Consider the following 22,769-nt stretch of genomic DNA (forward strand, 5'->3'; position numbering starts at 1 on the left):
AGCTGTTACTGATTTGTTTGACTGATGCGGCTGCTAAGTGCTATACCACCCACTTCACTCCCCTGACTTAAGCCCTCCTGAGTTCAACTCGATTTCTAAACTGAAGGAAACACTCCACGGCATTCGCTTCACAACTGCTACAAATTCGTCGGGCAATAGACCGCGCTGCTCGAACTGTCAACACAACTGGCACTGCTAAGAGTATCCTACGACTTCCATGTCGCTGGCAACGGGTTGTACACAATGCTGGTGACTACTCTGAAGGTCAGTGAAACTTTGAAACACGTATCTATTTTGTACCAGCTGTAAAAAAAATAGTTGCCACCATTAACTTTCCAACCCTCGTAAGTCGTCGTGAAATTTTAACATTCCTGCTGCAATAACATGGGAGAAAAAGTTTTGTGCGTTGCTTTCTGATCCTCCCTTGGACGTATATTTTACACACTTTTTGAGGGTTTGTGAATTTCATGAATTAACTTTCTTGCATCTACAAAATTGTAAGACATGCATTTTGTAGTCGCAGACAACTGTCGATGTTTTTAAGCAAACAAAACTTTTATGGTAAAGTAAAACCTATTATAGGAGCTGCTGATAGGTAAAATAAATTAATCATTATACGCGTTTGTAAGTGTATTCTCAAAATTACGCAATTACAAATAATGCACGCTGTATACACTCTAGAAGTTCAATAAACGTGTACATACCAGAACCTGTGGTGTGATATTTCTTGAATCGAGACTTGTGTGTTTTGTGCGAAGCCATGTCATTTTCTGTTCCAGTTCTTCAATTGGCAACTTTATTTAGCTGCTAATATCCTTCAGTGCGTCCTCAGGCGTATTTTTACAATATTTGTTCATCGGCCCGCAACGCCTCATTTGCTTCGTGGAGTTCTATGAGGGAAGACACGTCTCGTGCTTCGTTTTTGCCGCGCACGGACAGCAGAATTACCGTGTCGACTGCACGAGCAGAGCACCGGTAACTGCACTTCACAAGACTTGGTGCAAACTTGGACGAAAAGAGCTATCTATTGACTTGCGTGACCATTCGGTTCACAACACGGGAGGCGAACATGGGGTTGAAAACAATGACATTGACCTCAGCTAGCAGAATTGGAGAATACACTTCTTCTTTACCACAAGGTACGTCGACCTCAAAGTTACGTCGTTTATAAATACACTCCTGGAAATTGAAATAAGAACACCGTGAATTCATTGTCCCAGGAAGGGGAAACTTTATTGACACATTCCTGGGGTCAGATACATCACATGATCACACTGACAGAACCACAGGCACATAGACACAGGCAACAGAGCATGCACAATGTCGGCACTAGTACAGTGTATATCCACCTTTCGCAGCAATGCAGGCTGCTATTCTCCCATGGAGACGATCGTAGAGATGCTGGATGTAGTCCTGTGGAACGGCTTGCCATGCCATTTCCACCTGGCGCCTCAGTTGGACCAGCGTTCGTGCTGGACGTGCAGACCGCGTGAGACGACGCTTCATCCAGTCCCAAACATGCTCAATGGGGGACAGATCCGGAGATCTTGCTGGCCAGGGTAGTTGACTTACACCTTCTAGAGCACGTTGGGTGGCACGGGATACATGCGGACGTGCATTGTCCTGTTGGAACAGCAAGTTCCCTTGCCGGTCTAGGAATGGTAGAACGATGGGTTCGATGACGGTTTGGATGTACCGTGCACTATTCAGTGTCCCCTCGACGATCACCAGTGGTGTACGGCCAGTGTAGGAGATCGCTCCCCACACCATGATGCCGGGTGTTGGCCCTGTGTGCCTCGGTCGTATGCAGTCCTGATTGTGGCGCTCACCTGCACGGCGCCAAACACGCATACGACCATCATTGGCACCAAGGCAGAAGCGACTCTCATCGCTGAAGACGACACGTCTCCATTCGTCCCTCCATTCACGCCTGTCGCGACACCACTGGAGGCGGGCTGCACGATGTTGGGGCGTGAGCGGAAGACGGCCTAACGGTGTGCGGGACCGTAGCCCAGCTTCATGGAGACGGTTGCGAATGGTCCTCGCCGATACCCCAGGAGCAACAGTGTTCCTAATTTGCTGGGAAGTGGCGGTGCGGTCCCCTACGGCACTGCGTAGGATCCTACGGTCTTGGCGTGCATCCGTGCGTCGCTGCGGTCCGGTCCCAGGTCGACGGGCACGTGCACCTTCCGCCGACCACTGGCGACAACATCGATGTACTGTGGAGACCTCACGCCCCACGTGTTGAGCAATTCGGCGGTACGTCCACCCGGCCTCCCGCATGCCCACTATACGCCCTCGCTCAAAGTCCGTCAACTGCACATACGGTTCACGTCCACGCTGTCGCGGCATGCTACCAGTGTTAAAGACTGCGATGGAGCTCCGCATGCCACGGCAAACTGGCTGACACTGACGGCGGCGGTGCACAAATGCTGCGCAGCTAGCGCCATTCGACGGCCAACACCGCGGTTCCTGGTGTGTCCGCTGTGCCGTGCGTGTGATCATTGTTTGTACAGCCCTCTCGCAGTGTCCGGAGCAAGTATGGTGGGTCTGACACACCGGTGTCAATGTGTTCTTTTTTCCATTTCCAGGAGTGTATGTCGAGAACGTTGGTGACTGCGTAGAAAAGTAGATAAAAGATGTAAGTTCATTTGTGATTTTTTTTGTTGTTAAACTTTTTGGTACTAAAATTATTGTGCGTTACTATTCCGAGCCGGCTGGAGTGACCGAGCGGTTCTAGGCGCTACAGTCTGGAACCGCGCGACCGCTACGGTCGCAGGTTCGAATCCTGCCTTGGGCATGGAAGTGTGTGATGTCCTTAGGTTGTTAGGTTTAAGTAGTTCTAAGTTCTAGGTGACTGATGAACTTAGAAGTTAAGTCCCATAGAGCTCAGAGTCATTTGAACGATTTTACTATTCCGATCTTCTCTCGTGATTTGCAGATCACTAACAATTTTTTATTAAAACGAAACGTGTATGTCGTTGAAAAGTCGTATTTCGTAGTTACAGACTGAATAACAGAGTGTGTTGTCCTCGACGGCGAGGAGTCCTCAGAGACAAGGTTGTCGTCAGGAGGGCCCCAGGGAAGTGTGATAGGACCGCTGTTGATTTGGTGGACACGGTGGGCAGCAACCTGCGGTTATTTCATGATGATGCTGTCGTGTACGGTAAGCTGTCGAAGTTGAGTGACTGTGGGAAGATACAAGACAGACAAAATTTCTAGTTGGTGTGACAAATGGCAGCTAGCTCAAAATGTGGAAAAATGTAAATTAATGTGGGTGAGTAGGAAGAACAAACCTGTAATGTTGGTTACAGTATTAGCAGCTATTAGCAGCGCCCTGCTTGACACAGCCAAGTCGTTTAAATATCTGGGCGTAACGTAGCAAAGTGATGTGAAATGGAACGACCATGTAAGGATTGTAGTAGGAAAGGGGAATGCTCGATTATGGTGTATTGAGAGAACCTTAGGAACGTGTGGTTCATCTGAAAAGGAGACCGCATGTAGGACGCTGGTGAGACCTATTCTTGAGTACTGCTTGAGTGTTTGGGATCCGTACCAGGTCGGACTGAAGGAAGACATCGAAGCAATTCAGTGGCGGGCTGCTACATTTGTTACCGGTAGCTCCGAACAACAGGTAAGTGTTATGGAGATGCTTCGGGACCACAAATGGGAATCCATAGAGGGAAGAAGACGTTCTTTCCGAGAAACACTATTGAGAAAATTTAGAGAACCGGTATACGAAGCTGACTTCCAAACTATTCTACTGCCGCTAACACGCATCGCACGGAAGGACCATGAAGATAAGATGGGAGAAATTAGAGCTCCTACGGAGTCATAAAGACAGGCGTTTTACCCTCGTTCTGTCTGCGAGTGGAACAGGAAAGGAAATGACAATTTGTGGTACAGTGTACACTCCGCCACGCCCCATATGGTGGCTTGCGGAGTATCTATGTAGATGTTGAATAATGTATTTATACCACCAACTACAGACACTATGGGCATACAAGTGTAAGAGTTTGTTGTTTATTTACAGCTGCGGAAATTGGTTATGTCACTAAATGGTTTGGTTTTCGATCAGTTCGCGTTTCTGGCAGACACATATAATCCCAATGAAACTGTGGACACATTGCCAGTCGTACGTATCTTGCATTACCGTATTTCCAATTTGTAATCCTAGTACGATTAACGGAAGGAAAAGGAATGAGAATGTAGATTACAAAGATTTTGTGATAATATATGGGTTAATGATTATATTCCTAATGAATTGTGCCGTTTGTAACACAGCGTCTTGCGAGATGCAAACACATTTTCTTAGCATTGTTGCCTGCTCTACGCGCAGTAGTTCTCATTGTCAGTGGCTCGAGTAACAAACCCATTTCCCCATCGGCGAGGAATTATTAATCCATTGATTTCCATATAGAGACTACCTACTGAAGTCTAAAGTGCACGTGATGTAGGTTGCTTTCTCAAAAAAGCTATATAAGTATAAAGTACCCATGACAATCTTTTTTGTTTTTTTCTGGTTTCAGTAATAATTCTTAAGACCCAAAACACGGAACTCAGAACACCAAAAGCAACTTCCACCACTCTACGTGCTTCTCGACACCCTATAACTGAGCACTCTTTCCACAGACCCTTTATCATGGTATCCTTCAAATTGCTTCGCAGCGCTTTCGTTTAATGCGAATACTCTGTCAGCCAAGATGAAGAAGGAACTTTAGTTGATGTGGTACTCGGGCAACACCGACTCAAAGGAAGGCCTCGGCGCTTGTTGGTGTCGTCACGTCAGCTAGGCAGGGCGAACGCCAGGTCTGCTGCAGGCATACTCATAATGGTGGTGTCCCTCTCTGACACAGGAAAATGTGAAACTATTGGCGGTAGTTGACCAACACACATTGTTCTGAGAGATTTCTGCAATCAATTAATTGTGCAATTCATTACACTTCTTAACAAATCGTGAACTCCTGAACTTAAATTTGCACCTGTTTTAAGGATTAACATACAGAAACAACTTCACGGTCCAGCAGCAACAGAATTCGTGCTTCTTTACCTTATTTGTAAATCTGAGGAAGTTACGTTTGTACTGGGTTGCTTTTACAAGAAACTGTGAACATATTGGTGCTCTTCTTTAGGTATCTTGGTTGACTATGGGGTGAGGAGCACTGAATGTTAATGAAATATCTTGCGATTGTACACGTTGGGGGAGGGGGTGGGGGACAGAAGAAGAGCCAAAAGAGAGATACTTGTTTTATCAAATAATTTTTTTTTACCTTATAAAGTTTCTCCTTTCAGTTGCAAGAGCGGAATATTTATCTTTTCTAATGTGCATGTTTAAAAAGGTTTAAGCTCAGCAGTATTTTCGATGTATGAAGCTATTTTGTTTCCTGTTTAGAATTCCTTTCGTTGAAAACGACTGTAATCTAATGACTGGCAACAGTTGCACATTTACACATGTAAATTAGTTCACATTTCCAGTGACGATGTCAAACGAAAATAAATAAGTAAATAAAAGAAACGAGTTCATTGTAAGGGGGTTGGGGTAAGTTTCGATAACAAAATGGATCAAGTAAATATAGTTACTTGAATGTAAAATTTCCGAAGCTTACATTGGGGCAAAGCATTTTCTCCTATTGATTCGGTAATACAGAACTATGATCTTCATTTGTAGCTTTACGATAGTAAGAAAATCTTTCATCTAAATAAAAGTGCAGAATCCAAAACAATACCAAACATTTTGTGCAAAAATAAGAGATTTATAGTGATAAGCACGCCGAGGCGTTTGTGCCTGCAACAGACCTGGCGTTCGCCGTGCCTAGCTGACGTGACGTCACGAACAAGCGCCGAGGCCTTCCTTCGAGTCGGTGTTGACTCGGGGCACAGGCGGGGAAAGAATGTCGAGCGATTTTCCTTGTAGTCTTTTGTACAACGAGGTGACAAAAGTTAGGGGATACCTCCCGTTATCGTGTTAGACACCCTACTGAGTGGCGCAATGCAGTGGCCCGATGTGGCACGGAGTCAACAAGTCGTTGGAGATCCCCTGCAGAAATAATGACCATGCTGGCTCTACAGTTGCCAAAGTCTTGCCGCTGCAAGATTTTGTGCACGAACTGACCTTTCGATTACGTCCCATAAATGTCAAATGGCATTCATATCGGGCGATTAGAGTGACCAAATTAGTCACTGGAACTGTCCAGAATGTTTTTCAAACCAATCGCTAACAATTGTGGCCCAGTGACATTGTGCATTTTCGTCCGTATAAATCCCATCATTGTTTGTGAACATGAAGTACGCGAATGGATGCAAATGGTCTCAAAGTAGCCGAACATAGCCCTTTCCAGTCCAGTTCAGCCTGACTACAGGACCAAGTCCATTCCATGTAAACACGTCCCACACCATTATGGAGCCACCGCTATCTTGCACAGTGCCTTGTTCACAACTTGGCTTCGTGTGGTCTGCGCCACACTCCAAACCCGCTATCAGTCCTTGCCAACTGAAATTGGGACCAATCTGACCAGGCCACGGTTTTCCAGTCATCTAGGGTCCAACTGATTCGGTCGCGAATCCAGGAGAGGCGCTGCAGGCGATGTGTCGTGCTGTTAGCAAATGCACTCCCTTCGGAAGTCTGCTGCCACAGCCCATTAACTCGAAATTTCTCCACACTCCCCTGACGGATACGTTCGTCGTACTTGCCACATTGCTTTCTGCAGTACTGCTTGTCTGTTAGCACTGACAGCAATGCCTAAACGCCACTGCTCTTGATAGTTAAGTGTAGACCGTCGGTCACTGGGTTGTCCGTGGTGAAAGGTAATGCCTGAAATTCGGTATTCTTGGCACGCTCTTAACATGCTGATCTCGGAATATTGAATTCCCTAATGATTTCCGAAACAGAATGGCCCACGTGTCTAGCTCAAACCACTATTCGCCTTCAGAATCTGTTAATTCCCAGCCGGCCGCTGTGGCCGAACGGTTGTAGGCGCTCAGTCCGGAACCGCGCGACTGCTAGGTCGCTGGTTCTAATCCTGCCTCGGGCGTGGGTGTGTGTGATGTCCTTAGGTTAGTTAGGTTTAAGTAGTTCTAAGTTCTAGGGGACTGATGACCACGGATGTTAAGTCCCATAGTGCTCAGAGCCATTTGAACTATTTCAATTTGTTAATTCCCATTGTTTGGCCATATCAGCCCGCATCCACTAGAGCGAATAAGACACTTCTGAAAACTGCTTGCAGTTACAGTATTCTGTGCCTGAGTTCATGGGTGCTTGTAACTTGATGGGTTTTCTATTCGTAGCACCTATAGCATGTGAAAGATCCCACTTTTTCTCATATTGTTGTGCAATGCTTACCCATTCTTGTTCTGAAGTTGGAATCTGTAAAAAAAAAAAACAACGTAATTAGGATGCAAGTTTTCCTTTTCAGTACTGTGAAACGTCACACATTGGGCAAAGTTGATACACTAAGTGATCAAAAGTATCCGGACACCTGGCTGAAAATGACTTACAAGTTCGTGACGGCCTCCGTCGGTAATGCTGGAATTCAATATGGTATTGGCCCACTCTTAGCTTCATGACAACTTCCACTCTCGCAGGCATACGTTCAATCTGTTGCTGGAAGGTTTCTTGGGGAGTGGCAGCCCATTCTTCACGGAGTGCTGCACTGAGGAGAGGTATCGATGGTGGTCGGTGAGGCCTGGCACGAAGTCAGCGTTCCAAAACATCCCAAAGGTGAAACTTCCTGGCAGATTATAACTGACTGACTCACTGACAGACCGGACTGAGACTCGAACTCGGGACCTTTGCCTTTCGCGGGCAAGTGCTCTACCAACTGAGCTACCCAAGCACGACTCACGTCCCGTCCTCACAGCTTTAATTCCGCCAGTACCTCGTCTCCTACCTTCCAAATTTTACGCAAGCTCTCCTGCGAACCTAGCAGAACTAGCACTCCTGAAAGAAAGGATATTGCGGAGACATGGCTTAGCCACAGCCTGCGGGATGTTTCTAGCTTATGTGAAGATTGAAAGGTAAGAGACGAGGTACTGGCGGAATTAAAGCTGTGAGGACGCGTCGTGAGTCGTGCTTGGGTAGCTCATTTGCTAGAGCACTTGCCCGCGAAAGGCAAAGGTCCCGAGATTGAGTCTCGGTCCGGCACACAGTTTTCATCTGCCACGAAGTTTCATTTCATTCTAGAAACATCCCAAAGGTGTTTTATAGGATTCTGGTCAGGACTCTGTGCAGGCCAGTCCATTAGAGGGATGTTACGGTCGTGTAACCACTCCGCCACAGGCCGTGCATTATGAACAGGTGCTCGATCGTGTTGAAAGATGCAATCATTATCCCCGAATTGCTCTTCAACAGTGGGAAGCAAGAAGGTGCTTAAAACATCAATGTAGGCCTGTGCTATAATAGCGCCACGTAGAACAACAAGGGGTGCTAGTCCGCTCCATGAAAACCACGACCACACCATAATACCACCGCCTCCGAATTTTATTGTTGGCACTAGACACGCTAGCAGATGAGGTTCGCTGGGAATTCGCCATACCCACACCCTGCCATCATATCGGCACATTGTGTACCGTGATTCGTCACTCCACACAACGTTTTACCACTGTTCAATGGTCCAATGTTTACGCTCCTTACACCATGCGAGACGTCGTTTGGCATTTACCGGCGTGATGTGTGGCTTACGACCAGCCGCTCGACCATGAAATCCAAGTTATCTTACCTCCCGCCTAGCGGTCATAGTACTTGCAATGGATCCTGATGCAGTTGGGAACTCCTGTGTGATGGTCTGGATAGATGTCTGCCTATTACACATTACGATCCTCTTCAACTGTCGGAGGTCTCTGTCAATCAACAGACGAGGTCGGTCTGTACGCATTTGTGCTGTACGTGTCCCTTCACGTTTCCACTTCAGTATCACATCGGTAACTGTGGACCTAGGGATGTTTAGGAGTGTGGAAATATCGCGTACAGACGCGTGACACAAGTGACGCCCAGTCACCTGACCACGTTCGAAGTCCGTGAGCTCCGCGAAGCGTCCTATTCTGCTGTCTCACGATGTCTAATGACTACTGAGGTCGCTGATATGGAGTACCTGGCAATATGTGGCAGCACAATGCACCTAATATGAAAAACGTAGCACACTGGAATCGCATTCGTGAGGACGACGGTTCAATCCCGTCTCCAGCCATCCTGATTTAGATTTTCCGTGATTTCCCTCAATGGTTTCAGGCAAATGCTGGGTTGGTTCCTTTGAAAGGGCACGGCCGATTTCCTTCCCAATCCTTCCCCTTCCCTAACCCGAACTCGCGCTCCGTCTCTAATGACCTCGTTGTCGACGGGACGTTAAAGACTAACCACCACCACCACCATGAAAAACGTATGTTTTCGAGGCTGTCCGGATACTTTTGATCACATAGTGTATTAGGGAGAGCAGAATAAACGTACAGCTAGTGAAAGAGTAACCACTCCTATCACCAGAAGCGCCTCCACCAAAAAGGAGCCTCAAATCTCACAGGTCAGTCAGTGCTGCCTCCACAAAACAAAATCAGACAATGCTGGTGGAAGCATTCGAGATCTTGAAATCGAGTACAACAGTGCCCAGAGACCCCTACTTTCATGTGATCAACATATTGCCAATGAGCTCAGGAAATACGATCCACATACCTCAGCACAAGCAAAGCATGCGATTTTTTATTATTACAGGCTTAACCAGTACAAAGATTAATTAATAACAACATCTTGTTGTATTGCTGTTATCCTCCGCCAAGCCTCATTATCCAGCACATCTTCCTTGTCGATGCTCCGATGTTCCAGTACTCCATTTCTGTGGTCTGTCCAAGAACGTCGTGGTCTTCTGCGCTTACGTCTGCCGCGTGGTTTCCATTCATAAACATTCTTTGGCCACCAATGATCTGGCATTCATATCATATGTCCGTACCATTTTAATGATTTTCTTTCAATTCTATCTATTACAGTATCATTTGCCTTCATTTTAGATCTTACTTCATCATTAGGTTTTCCTTCGATTCTTGATATTCTGGCACTCCTACGCAAAATAATCCATTTCCACAGCTATTAGTCTTCTTTTGAGATCGTGGAATGTCAGATCTATTAACCGGGCAGGTAGGTTACAAAATTTAAAAAGGGAAATGGATAGGTTAAAGCTAGATATAGTGGGAATTAGTGAAGTTCGGTGGCAGGAGGAACAAGACTTTTGGTCAGGTGAATACAGGGCTATAAATACAAAATCAAACAGGGGCAATGCAGGAGTAGGTTTAATAATGAATAAAAAAATAGGAGTGCGGATAAGCTACTACAAACAGCACAGTGAAGGCATTATTGTGGGCAAGATGACACGAAGCACACGCCTACTACAGTAGTACAAGTTTATACGCCAACTAGCTCTGCAGATGACGAAGAAATTGAAGAAACGTATGATGAAATCAAAGATATTAGTCAGATAGTGAAGGGAGACGAAAATTTAATAGTCATAGGTGACTGGAATTCGGTAGTAGGAAAAGGGAGAGAAGGAAACGTAGTAGGTGAATATGGATTGGGACTAAGAAATGAAAGAGGAAGCCGCCTGGTAGAATTTTGCACAGAGCACAACTTAATCATAGCTAACACTTGGTTCAAGAATCATGAAAGAAGGTTGTATACATGGAAGAACCCTGGAGATACTAAAAGGTATCAGATAGATTATATAATGGTAAGACAGAGATTTAGGAACCAGGTTTTAAATTGTAAGACATTTCCAGGGGCAGATGTGGACTCTGACCACAATCTATTGGTTATGAACTGTAGATTAAAACTGAAGAAACTGCAAAAAGGTAGGGATTTAAGGAGATGGGACCTGGATAAACTGAAAGAACCAGAGGTGGTACAGAGTTTCAGGGAGGGCATAAGGGAACAATTGAGAGAAATGGGGGAAAGAAATACAGTAGAAGAAGAATGGGTAGCTTTGAGGGATGAAGTAATGAAGGCAGCAGAGGATCAAGTAGGTAAAAAGATGAGGTCTAGTAGAAATCCTTGGGTAACAGAAGAAATATTGAATTTAATTGATGAAAGGAGAAAATATAAAAATACAGTAAGTGAAGCAGGCAAAAGGGAATACAAACGTCTCAAAAATGAAATCGACAGGACGTGCAAAATGGCTAAGCAGGGGTGGCTAGAGGACAAATGTAAGGATGTAGAGGCTTATCTTACTAGGGGTAAGATAGATACTGCCTACAGGAAAATTAAAGAGACCTTTGGAGAAAAGAGAACCACTTGTATCAATATCAAGAGCTCAGATGGAAACCCAGTTCTAAGCAAAGAAGGGGAAGCAGAAAGGTGGAAGGAGTATATAGAGGGTCTATACAAGGGCGATGTACTTGAGGACAATATCATGGAAATAGAAGAGGATGTAGATGAAGATGAAATGGGAGATGTGATACTGCGTGAAGAGTTTGACACAGCACTGAAAGACCTGAGTCGAAACAAGGCCCCGGGAGTAGACAACATTCCATTAGAACTACTGACAGCCTTGGGAGAGCCAGTCCTGACAAAACTCTACCATCTGGTGAGCAAGATGTATGAGACAGGTGAAATACCCTCAGACTTCAAAAAGAATATAATAATTCCAATCCCAAAGAAAGCAGATGTTGAAAGATGTGAAAATTACCGAACAATCAGTTTAATAAGCCACAGCTGCAAAATTCTAACGGGAATCCTTTACAGACGAATGGAAAAACCAGTAGAAGCCGACCTCGGGGAAGATCAGTTTGGATTCCGTAGAAATATTGGAAGACGTGAGGCAATACTGACCCTACGACTTATCTTAGAAGCTAGATTAAGGAAAGGCAAACCTACGTTTCTAGCGTTTGTAGACCTAGAGAAAGCTTTGGACAATGTTGACTGGAATACTCTCTTTCAAATTCTAAAGGTGGCAGGGGTAAAATACGGGGAGCGAAAAGCCTATTTACAATTTGTAGAGAAACCAGATGGCAATTATAAGAGTCGAGGGGCATAAAAGGGAAGCAGTGGTTGGGAAGGAAGTGAGACAGGGTTGTAGCCTTTCCCTGATGTTATTCAATCTGTATATTGAGCAAGCAGTGAAAAAAAAATGAAAAATTCGGAGTAGGTATTAAAATCCATGGAGAAGAAATAAAAACTTTGAGGTTCGCCGATGATATTGTAAGAGGAACTTGTGGCACAACTTGACTAGAAGAAGGGATCGGTTGGTAGGACATGTTCTGAGGCATCAACGGATCACCAATTTAGTATCGGAGGGCAGCTTGGAGGGTAAAAATCATAGAGGGAGACCAAGAGATGAATACACTAAGCAGATTGAGAAGGATGTAGGTTGCAGTAGGTATTGGGAGATGAAGAAGCTTGCACAGGATAGAGTAGCATGGGGAGCTGCTTCAAACCAGTCTGAGGACTGCAGACCACAACAACAACAACGCTTTTCTGCTTTGCTGTATTCTATATTTTACTTGTGTATGGCCCAAACCATTTTTATCAATATCTGCCCTGAATGTCTCGTAATTGCTTTGTCATTGATGTGTACTTCATATTTCGCATTACAATTCACCACCAGATACTTTGTTTTTGTTAGACTTCATTTGTAGTCGCCAACTGTTGTATTCTTGATATAATCGTCGCATCATGAACTCAAGGTCATAATCATATTGTGCTATAGTAGGTTTATCGTCGGCAGAACTTAATGAAAATATCTGTACATCGTTGACAGTGATTCCCATTCCTCTGCAGCTGTTCTTCCAATTTCGGGAAGCCGCTTCTACACATAAATTGAACAAAATGGGTGACATACTGCAACCTTGTCACAAACCCTTAGTGACATTAATAGGTTCTGACAACTTTGACCTCGTTTAATCTGTATCACATTATCTCAGAACATTGCAATAACAATTTGTAAAAGATGATCATACATACCTATATCTTTCATAGCTTCGCACAGCTTAGATCTAGGGACTGTATCGTAAGCTTTTGCTAAATCTAAAAAGGCAATGTGTCGCTGGAGAATCTAAATCTCGGAAATCCGATAGAATCATGCGATTAATGACTGATATTTTTCATGCTGATATGGGATAACATTCGTACAATCATGTCATCGAAAGTTACACGGGAGAAGCCGCGCGCACCAGTAACAGTCGTTCCTCATGTTTCTGCAACGAACTTTGAGCCCTAAATCAATGACAACGTTTTCATCTAAAATCCTTCTAGACATATCTGGATACGTGTCTAAGTAATCTGTATAAAAGCCTCCAATAAATATTTGTTGCTATGCAGTTTTATGGTTCCAATGCTTTACTGCACTTAGCTTTATATATTTCTTGAGGGCCTCGATGATAGCATCACATATCTCAGGCAATATTTTTGATACACATTGTTTGGAGACGCGGAAATAGTATTGCAAGCTTGCATAGAAGTCTTCTGCGCCTAACAGTCTCAGAGTAATTGCGAACCTCTCTCTCACAGTGATCGCTTCTCGAAACTGGGCGTTTTATTTTTCTTATCGAGTAAACTCCCCACTTCATCACTACCCCGGAGATGCAGTGTCCCGTTGCTCGTGCGCCGTCGCTAACACCGATCTAACAGCTGCGCCAGACACTTTCTCTTATACGGGGTTTAAATTTTAAGTTGACAAACCAGAATAACTCGAAAAATAAGCTTCACACAAAAAAATGTGTAGAATCCAAAGTTGATTATTTTCGAGGGGGACATTTGATGGTGCTAAAATTAGCCCACCACCCCAGTCCCCTGGGGGTGGAGCGGGAGGCAACTTTAAAATTTCAAATGGGAACCCTTACTTTTTATTGCAGAATCAGATTCTACATGAAAAACTGCATACATTTTGTCTTAAACATTTGTTTTGATTGTTGGTAGTGGCGCTGTAATTGAAGAAAATCCGTGTTCTCATTTTTGCGTGCAAAATAGTTACGGATATATTAAAAAACTTATTTACTTTGTAAATTTTGATTCTCTAAAGCTAAAACTCTCCATCTCTCCCCATAGGGTGGGGTTTGAGAGAGAGGAATTAGAGTTTTACAAATGTTGACCCACATACCGCGAATCAAAATTTACGAAGTAGCTAAATAAGCATTTTTTATTTATCTGTAACCATTTCGCACGCAAAAATGTGAACATGGATTTTCTTGAATTACAGCGCCAACTACCAAGTAACGAAACAAATGTTTAAGACAAAATGTGCGTAGTTTTTTTTATGTAGAATCTGATTCTGCAATATAAATTTGAAATTTTAAAGCTGCCTCCCGCCCCACCCCCAGGGGGCTGGAGTGGCGGGCTAATTTTAGGACCAGCAGGTGTCCCCCTCGAAAATAACCAACTTTGGATTCTACACATTTTTTCGTGTGAAGCTTATTTTTCGAGTTATTTTGTTTTGTCATCTTAAAATTTACACCCTGTATAGTATTCTGGCTGTTTATTTCTATTTGAATACGCATGCCTATACCAGTTTATTTGGTGCTTCAGTGTAATTAAAATTTCTCCACTTGCGCCAGTGTAGCCGGGAAACTATGTATCGTATTGAAACACAACAACACAGTGGCTACAATTTTCTCACGTGATTAATTGTGTAAGCATAATGAAACTGTCAGGCAATTTCTGCCATATGTACCTTTCATTATTATATTATTGTTGTCATGTCAGAGAATTAATTCAAACTAACTATGTATAGGCGACATTTTCCCTAACAGATATTGTGGAGTTATTCAGATACTGCCTCACCATGACCTATTTTCAACACAATAATGATTTTTATGAACAGATTGACGAGGTGGCTATGGGCAGCTCTCTTCGTCCGAGTGTGGCCAATTGGTTTATGGAAAATTTTCAACAATGGGTGTTGCGGACTGTCAGTAGAAGACCAGTCAGGTGGTGCCGCTATGTCGATGGTACTTTAGTAGTATGGACATATGGGGCAGAGGATTTGATGTCTTACTGATACATCTCAGTAGTATCAATCCGAAAATGCAATTTACTAAGAAGACGGAGAATAATGGCCAACTAAATTTCTTGGATGTGACTGTTACCAAGGGAGGGGGCGGGACGTTGGGCCATAGCGTATACAGAAAAGCCACGCATACTGACTGTTGCCTGCATAAACTTTCTAACCACCATCCCAGACAAAAAAGGGGTTGGTTCAAACGGCTCTGAGCACTATGGGACATAACATCTGAGGTCATCAGTCCCCTAGAACATAGAACTACTTAAACCTAACTAACCTAAGGACATCACACACATTCATGCCCGAGGCAGGATTCGAACCTGCGACCGAAGCGGTCGCGCGGTTCCAGACTGAAGCGCCTAGAACTGCTCGGCCGCATCGGCTGGCTGGCAAAAAAAGCGCCAGAACTGCTCGGCCGCAACGGCCGGCTGACAAAAAAGGGTGTGATTAAAACCTTGATGAACAGGATGCACAAAATTTATGAAGCGACTTATATAAAAGATGAGCTTGAAAATCTATGGTCAACATTCAAGAAGAATTGTTATTCGAACAAGGAGATGAACCGAGCACTTTGCCCTACAGAGAGAATCAGGAGATGAGGAAAGAGGGCCGCTCAAAGGGTAAGTTTTCCTTCCGTTCATCAACACGATTACAGATCACATTGGGAAAGAGTTGAGCAACTATGGTGTGGAAACAATCTTCAGACCCACCAGGAAAATAACAGAATGTTTAATCCTTTGGCTACACCGGATGTATATAATAAAATTCCTTGCAATTATGGACTGGTTTATATTGGTACCACAAAAATAAGTGTTAACATCTGTCTCGTTGAATAAAAAAGAAATTGCTGCCTGGGACATGGAGATAAATCCGCCGTAGCGGAACATCTTTACCAAGTGGGCGATCATGAAGTAAAATTCACTGAGACAAGTGTTCATATAGAAAACATGGCATTTTCATGCTCATGTGTGTAGAGAGGCACCACGATTATGTAGCTGTTTTTTACGGATGGGTCGAAACAGGGGGATTCCATTGGTTGCTCTGTTGTTTTTACGAATCGTGTCCTCAAGGTCCGACTGCCTCAAGCGTTTGCTGTCTTTGATGCAGAGTTGTCTGCGATCTTGCGGGCACTGGAGCAGATGAGACGCACCTCCCGTCCTAAATTTTTTGTCTGTTCCGATTCACTGAGTGCCCCTCACTCATTGCAACGTTCGAGTCCAGCAAATAAAATAGTCCAGACCATCCAAGGTGCCCTCCTCCGACTACAACGAATGGGGAAGGAGGTGGCTTTCTGCTGGGTTCCAGGGTACGTCGGCATTGCTGGGAACGAAAGGGCAGATCTCGCAGCCAAGGAGGCGTGTCTCGATCCGCAAGTATCTCAGTGTGCCATCCCCCTGCACGCACTCACCTCGCTGTTGAGCTCACGACTCATACGTCGGTGGGAGGATGAGTGACTGGAAAGGACTGACAAATAAGCTCCGTTTACTCAAGCCCACAACGCGTGTGTGGTGTACTTCTCTCCAGCCCCGTAGACGGGACGAGGTTCTCCTCACTCGGCTTCGGACAGGCCTCATCCCTATGACGCATGGCTTCCTGCTCCGGCGAGAGGACCCTCCAGTGTGTGGTGCTTGCGACGTCCAGGTCACGGTGCGCCACGTTTTATCGGATTGCGTTTTATTTTCTGACCAGTGGGACGCGGATGACGTACTGGCGGATCTACCATCTCTTTTAGGAAATACTCAAACGAATGTGGTTCAGGTTTTAAAGTTCTGTGACTTGTCCAATATTTTTACCAAGATTTCAGGCAGAGGGTCTTATTTGTTCACAGGGTGACTGGCTCGCCCATATTTTACGTAAGTGGCCAGCCAATGACCATTTCCTGTGCATTCCTTGACGCTCCTTTCTCGTTTTCCTTACGTTTTATTTTCTTATACAGCATTTTTCATCTTTTCCCGCTTTCTTTGCGTGTATCCTTCTATTTTACTAAATTTGTCTACATTCGTTTCTTTGACTGTGTGTCAGGGCGCTGATGACTTCGACGTTCAGCGCCCGTAAGCTCCAACACACACACACACACACACACACACACAGGCTATTCAGGTTTATAAATACATTCATAATAAAACAGAAAAGCGGAAGCTGTTTAATTAGATAAAATTTGGATGTCAACATTGCAACGTAAGAATGACGATCGATACTTTCAATAGAGAATGCTAGCATTACCAGAGATAATCTCGTAGCCGACTTAACGAACCGAGCGAGGTAGCGCAGTGGCTACCACACTGGACTCGCATTCGGGAGGACGATGGTTCAATCCCGCGTCCGGCCATCCTGATTTAGGTTTTCCGTGGTTTCCCCAAATCGCTCCAGGCCGGGATGTTTCCTTCGACAGGGCACGGCCGACTTCCTTCCCTAATCCGATAAGACCGATGACTTCCCTGTCTGGTCTCCTCCAGCAAACAACCCAACCCAACCCGCCTTAACGTGATAGACTGTGGTGCCCTTTACGCTGCGCATATATTCGGCGCTCCATGGATTTCTCGTGCAGTTCGCCACTTTACCTCTGAAGATGTGTCCCGCAATCGGAGAGGAAACGTTAGGGGAAAGTTTTAAACATCGACCGCAGCCTATTAATCCCAAAGTTTTAAGTAATGTCAAACGAACTAATTAATAAAGAATATTGTAATTATGATATAGTTAAAACGGTGGACTAGGCAGGGAAATTCGCTATTGAACAGATTCAAACTACACGTTTGTCGCTGGGCGCCTAAGAACTGAATTAGGCAGTAGTCGGCGGAGAGAGATATGAGACAAGTAGTAAAATGCATATGCGGTGCGCGGGAATACAGGCATAACACACTGCAAGACTTTTAATACACTGAAGCGCCAAAGAAACTGGTATAGGCATGCGTATTCATCCTACAGAGATATGTAAACAGGCACAATACGGCCCTGCGGTCGGCAACGCCTATATAAGGCGACAAGTCTCTGGCGCAGTTGTTAGGTCGGTTACTGCTGCTTCAATGGCAAATTATCAAGATTTAAGTTAGTTTGAACGTGGTGTAATAGTCAGAGCACGAGCGACGGGACACAGCATCTCCGACGTAGCGATAAAGTGGGGATTTTTCCGTACGACCATTTCACGAGTCTACCGTGAAATATCAGGAATCCGGTAATACATGACTTTCGACATCGCCGCGGCCAGAAAAAAGATCCTGCAACAACGCAACGAACGACAACTGAAGAGAATCATTCAACGTGAAAGAAGTGAAACCCTTCCACAAATTGCTGCAGATTTCAATGCTGGGCCATCAAAAAGTGTCAGCGTGCGAACCATTCACTGAAACATTACCGATATGGGCTTTTGGAGCCGAACGCCCACTCGTATACCCTTGATCACTGCAGCAAACAAAGCTTTACGTCTCGCCCGGGCACGTCAACACCGACGTTGAACAGTTGATGATTGGAATCCTGTTGCCTGGTTAGAGGAGTCTAGTTTCAAACTGTATCCAGCGGATGGACGTGTATGGTTATGGAGACAACCTCATGAATCCATGGACCCTGCATGTCAGCATGGGAGTGTTCAAGCTTGTGGAAGCTCTGTAGTGGTGTTGGGAGTGTGCTGTTGGAGTGATAGGGGACTCCTGATACGTCTAGACACGACCTTGACAGGTGACACGTACGTAAGCACCCTGTCTGATCACCTGCGCCCATTCATGTCCATTGTGCATTCCGACGGACTTGGGCAATTCCAGCAGGACAATGCAACTACCAACCCGTCCAGAAGTGGTACTGAGTGGCTCCAAGAGCACTATCCTGAGTTTAAACACTTCCGCTGGCCACCAAACTCCCCAGACATGAAGATTATTGAGCGTATCTGGGATAGTTTGCAACGTACTATTCAGAAGAGATCTCCACCCCCTCATACAGATATATGGACAGGCCTGCAGGATTCATGGTGTCAATTCCCTCCTGCACTACTTCAGACATTTGTCGAGTCCATGCCATAGCGTGTTATGGCACTTCTGCGTACTACACGATTTTAGGTAGGTGTAACTGTTTCTTTGGCTTTTCAGTGTATATGGCTAGACATATTATGAGGCTGTAGAGGTGCGCAGCACATTGTCATCCAGACGAATTTATATTCAAGAAGAGCATTGCGGGCCCAAACTTGTTATGTGGAGCGACGATAAAGAAGAACCCGTTGCCATACATTGTCTATGAATAATGCGTTACATCGCACCAGCAGCAACGTATCAAAGTAAGATCCGATCACTTTCATCCTTAGACTGTACAACTCTAGCTAGTGTAGCAGTTTTTCTTAATTAGATAACTGGAGCAACTGTTATAGTGTGAATGAACTTTACCGCAATCATTCATCCAATAGGTTCCCATCCTATCACCATTCCTGATTCCGAGAATACTACCACTTAAAATATTAAAATACTGAAATCGATGAGTTTACTTAATTTCGATAACTAAGATAAAGAAGCGCAATTTACAAAACTGAGAACTGTCTAAAACTGTCATTTAATGGCGGTGAAGTTAGTTTGTTGCTTGGTAGAACAACAAGTTAAAGAAGAAGGACAAACAGTAAAGGATTAAAAGCATATTTTAAATGAATGTTGACAAAATATTACTTCAGAATAATATATTTAATGTTTTTGTGTGCACTGCGAACTTCGCTCAAATTTGTAAATTACGTAAGTGTGTAGCGGAAAATAAGATATTCTTCATTAAACAAAACACTACAATCTTTCCGGAAATAACTTACTGTAATAAAAAACATTTATCGACATTTCCATTTCTAAAATCAGTAGCAGTTAGCTTTACTTTGGGTAACGCAAAGGTATTCATTACGCGAACTATTTTGCAAACAATTAACTTTAACGTGCATGTGTTAAGTACAAATTATTTTTATGGTTTTCTGATTAAATCATGGTATTAACTGTATTTTTACATCTCAGCTCGAGTTATTGCTTCTGGTCCGTTCTCGCCTGATTGTAATGCAATAATCCGTTCGTAATTACAATTAACAAACAGTTAATAATTATACAGTAATTTTTGCTTACACACTGAGTTGGCTACCGTTCTTAAGTAATTTAGAATCTAAAATTATACCCGCTTCAGTTTATTTATGCCAAAATTCACTAACTATTTATTTTTACCTAACTATTTATTTTTACCTTCTTTGTCAAATTTCTTTCGATCGTTACCGTGCGAAAGTAGACGCGCGATAACCATTCGGTTATAAAAAGTTCGTGTTTCAAGATACGCCACAGCGGTCATTGGCGAAACCAAGTCTTAAAACTGCACCGTCTGGTTGACTTCGAAGGAATCTGTGCTGCACCTCGCCGTACAACACCAACGTCCATTACAGATGTTCCTGGTCTGGGACGTCCGGTATTTCGGTGACAGTTGTCTGCTGCTGATACAGACTTTTGACAAACGCAGTGTATTGTTTAACTACTTGGTGGATCATGTTCAAATCGATCCTTAAGCGTTCGACGTACTATAATCGGTAAACCATAAATTTCGATCAAAGTTACCACAGCCAGAAACTGCACGGGTTCAAATCCGATGCACTGGTACCCGCACTTGAACGGATATTCATTGCTCTTCCGAATAGATGCCTTTCCAAAACAACAGGGAATATTAAGTGCGCGTGCCATCGACGAATCTTAATTGACCGGAAGTGCAGGCCTCCTATAGTATGAGTACCCAACCATACAGGAATGATGATGACGATGATGTTTGATTGGGGGGGGGGGGGGGTGCGCTCAACTACGCGGCCATCAGCGCCCGTACAAAGCCCCAATTTTTGCACAGTCCAGTTTTTTATCACAGGACATTCTAGTCACTGTCACGAATGATGAGGATGATGATGAAATGATGAGGACAACACAAACACCCAGTTCCCGGGCAGAGGGGTTCCCCAGCCCGGCCGGGAATCGAACCTGGGACCATGCGATCCAGAGGTAGCAGCGGTAGGCACTAGACCACGAGCTGCGGACTTTCAGACTGTGCTCTGCATGGTTTGTGTTGCTGGTGACGTTAGCGTCGTGGCTCGTCGTCAGGCGACGCAGGGCTGAAGCACAAGCACCAGTATGCTGACTGTCAGCGTGGCTCTGGACGAGGTGAGCACTGCTTTTCTCGTAAAGTTGTTATGAAAGCAACAGCAGTAGCGTTGCTGCTCTTCGTAAATATCGAATTATTAAAGGATCGAGGCTGAAGAACACGATTCGGAACTTCGAATGAGCTGCCAATTTGGGAATTGGTCCCAGGAAAGACCGGCGGCCAATTGCTCCCCAAATCGTTCCAGAAGTGACCTTTGCCACGGCTGAGAATGCTGGACACAATGTGCGATTTGAGCAGTGCACGGGCTGCGTCACGATAGCCCAACATTCCGTGGCCCATTGTTCGAAAGTTGCTTCAAGGAATTGCGAAGTTGTATCTGTACAAGCTCCACATTCCTCACCAACTTTCGCCACGCCACGAAGACTTTAGAGTAGGCTTTGCTCTTATTTTTCTTTCTTGGAGTAGATGCCGTGTGCCCTTGAAACATTTGTGGAGAGAAGAAGCACTCTTTACACTAACAGGGGCAGCGAACACACAAAACTGACGCATTTTGGGACTGTCACTGCCAACCAATGTTCATGAATTACTACCGCGCAGTGAACACGTGACTGTGTGGTGTGGCTTCACTGCACAATCCATGACTGCTCTATGCTTCTTTGATGAACTCAGACCCCAAGCACCAGGGACACGTAGCGTGAACGGCACAGGTTACTTTGATCCTTTCTCTACGGGAGAGAAGTGCTTTGCACTTAACAGTTGTAACGGACAATGGACCTTCACCTGTAACTGCCAATTTGCTGCTCCGTAACACACCTCGAGTAAAGCGAATCATTGATTGATCTTTCCACACTGCGTGGCCACCATGGTCGTCGTATTTGAACCCGTGCAGTTTCTGGCTGTGTAGTCAACTGAAGGACACGGATTATCGACGGGACTCTAACATATGTTGAAGGTTGAAGATGAGCATGGCGAGGGAGATGACCAACATCCCACCTACGATGTTTCGGGCAGCAATAGTGCAAACTCTAGTGCGGTTACAAGCTGTTGTGCATGCAGATGGTCGTTACACTGAGCAACGTTTGCAGCCTGGAATCTAAATACGGTACGCAGTTAAAAAAATGTTACCCTCTCAATGGTTTAATCACTGTTTCTCTTCTGCATGGCCTTACAAAAGTTTACCCAGTTTCACTGTCCAACGATGACTCAGTACTCATGGGGGTCATCTCAAGTAGCTAATTATAGCCGCCCTGTACATTGGAAGGAAGGAGAATTGTAGTAAGTTTCATGGAAATCTGTTTTTACCGATTGTAGTACGTAGAACGTTTAACGATCGATTTGAACATGATCCACCAAGCAGTTCAACAATACACTGCATTGGTCAAAAGCTTATGAAAACTGAATCAGCAGCAGACAACTGTCACCGAAGTGTAGGCCTTCGAGACCAGAAATATCTGTAACGAACGTTGCTGTCGTATGGCAAGGTGTAGGGCAGATTCCTTCGAAGTCCACCAGACGGTGCAGTTTTAAAACTGGAATTTGCCAGTGAGCTGCGTGGTGTTTCCTGAAACACGAACTTGCAGTGCGACCATACCACATTGAATTGTCCAGTCTCTAACAGTGGAGCAGTTAGTGTTAGTGTTCAGTGTTGTCAGATTTTAGCCGAATTAACGAATATTCAGAAAGATATTTTTTGGAAGGTACTGGCATTCATCAATGATACATACC

At 44.6% G+C, this 22,769-nt stretch overlaps 1 protein-coding gene across 1 annotated transcript in view; it reads right to left on the reverse strand.

The window, feature by feature from the left end:
* The window catches only part of LOC124717132 (zinc finger protein 679-like), a 190,818-nt gene that overhangs the window by 20,657 nt on the left and 147,392 nt on the right, over positions 1–22,769 (reverse strand). Inside the window, exon 6 of the mRNA XM_047243871.1 lies at positions 7,340–7,363. Within this exon, the coding sequence (XP_047099827.1) occupies positions 7,340–7,363 (24 nt within the window). The remainder of the gene's footprint in view (positions 1–7,339; positions 7,364–22,769) is intronic.

Source organism: Schistocerca piceifrons, chromosome 9 (assembly GCF_021461385.2).
Source record: "Schistocerca piceifrons isolate TAMUIC-IGC-003096 chromosome 9, iqSchPice1.1, whole genome shotgun sequence".
NCBI lineage: Eukaryota > Metazoa > Arthropoda > Insecta > Orthoptera > Acrididae > Schistocerca > Schistocerca piceifrons.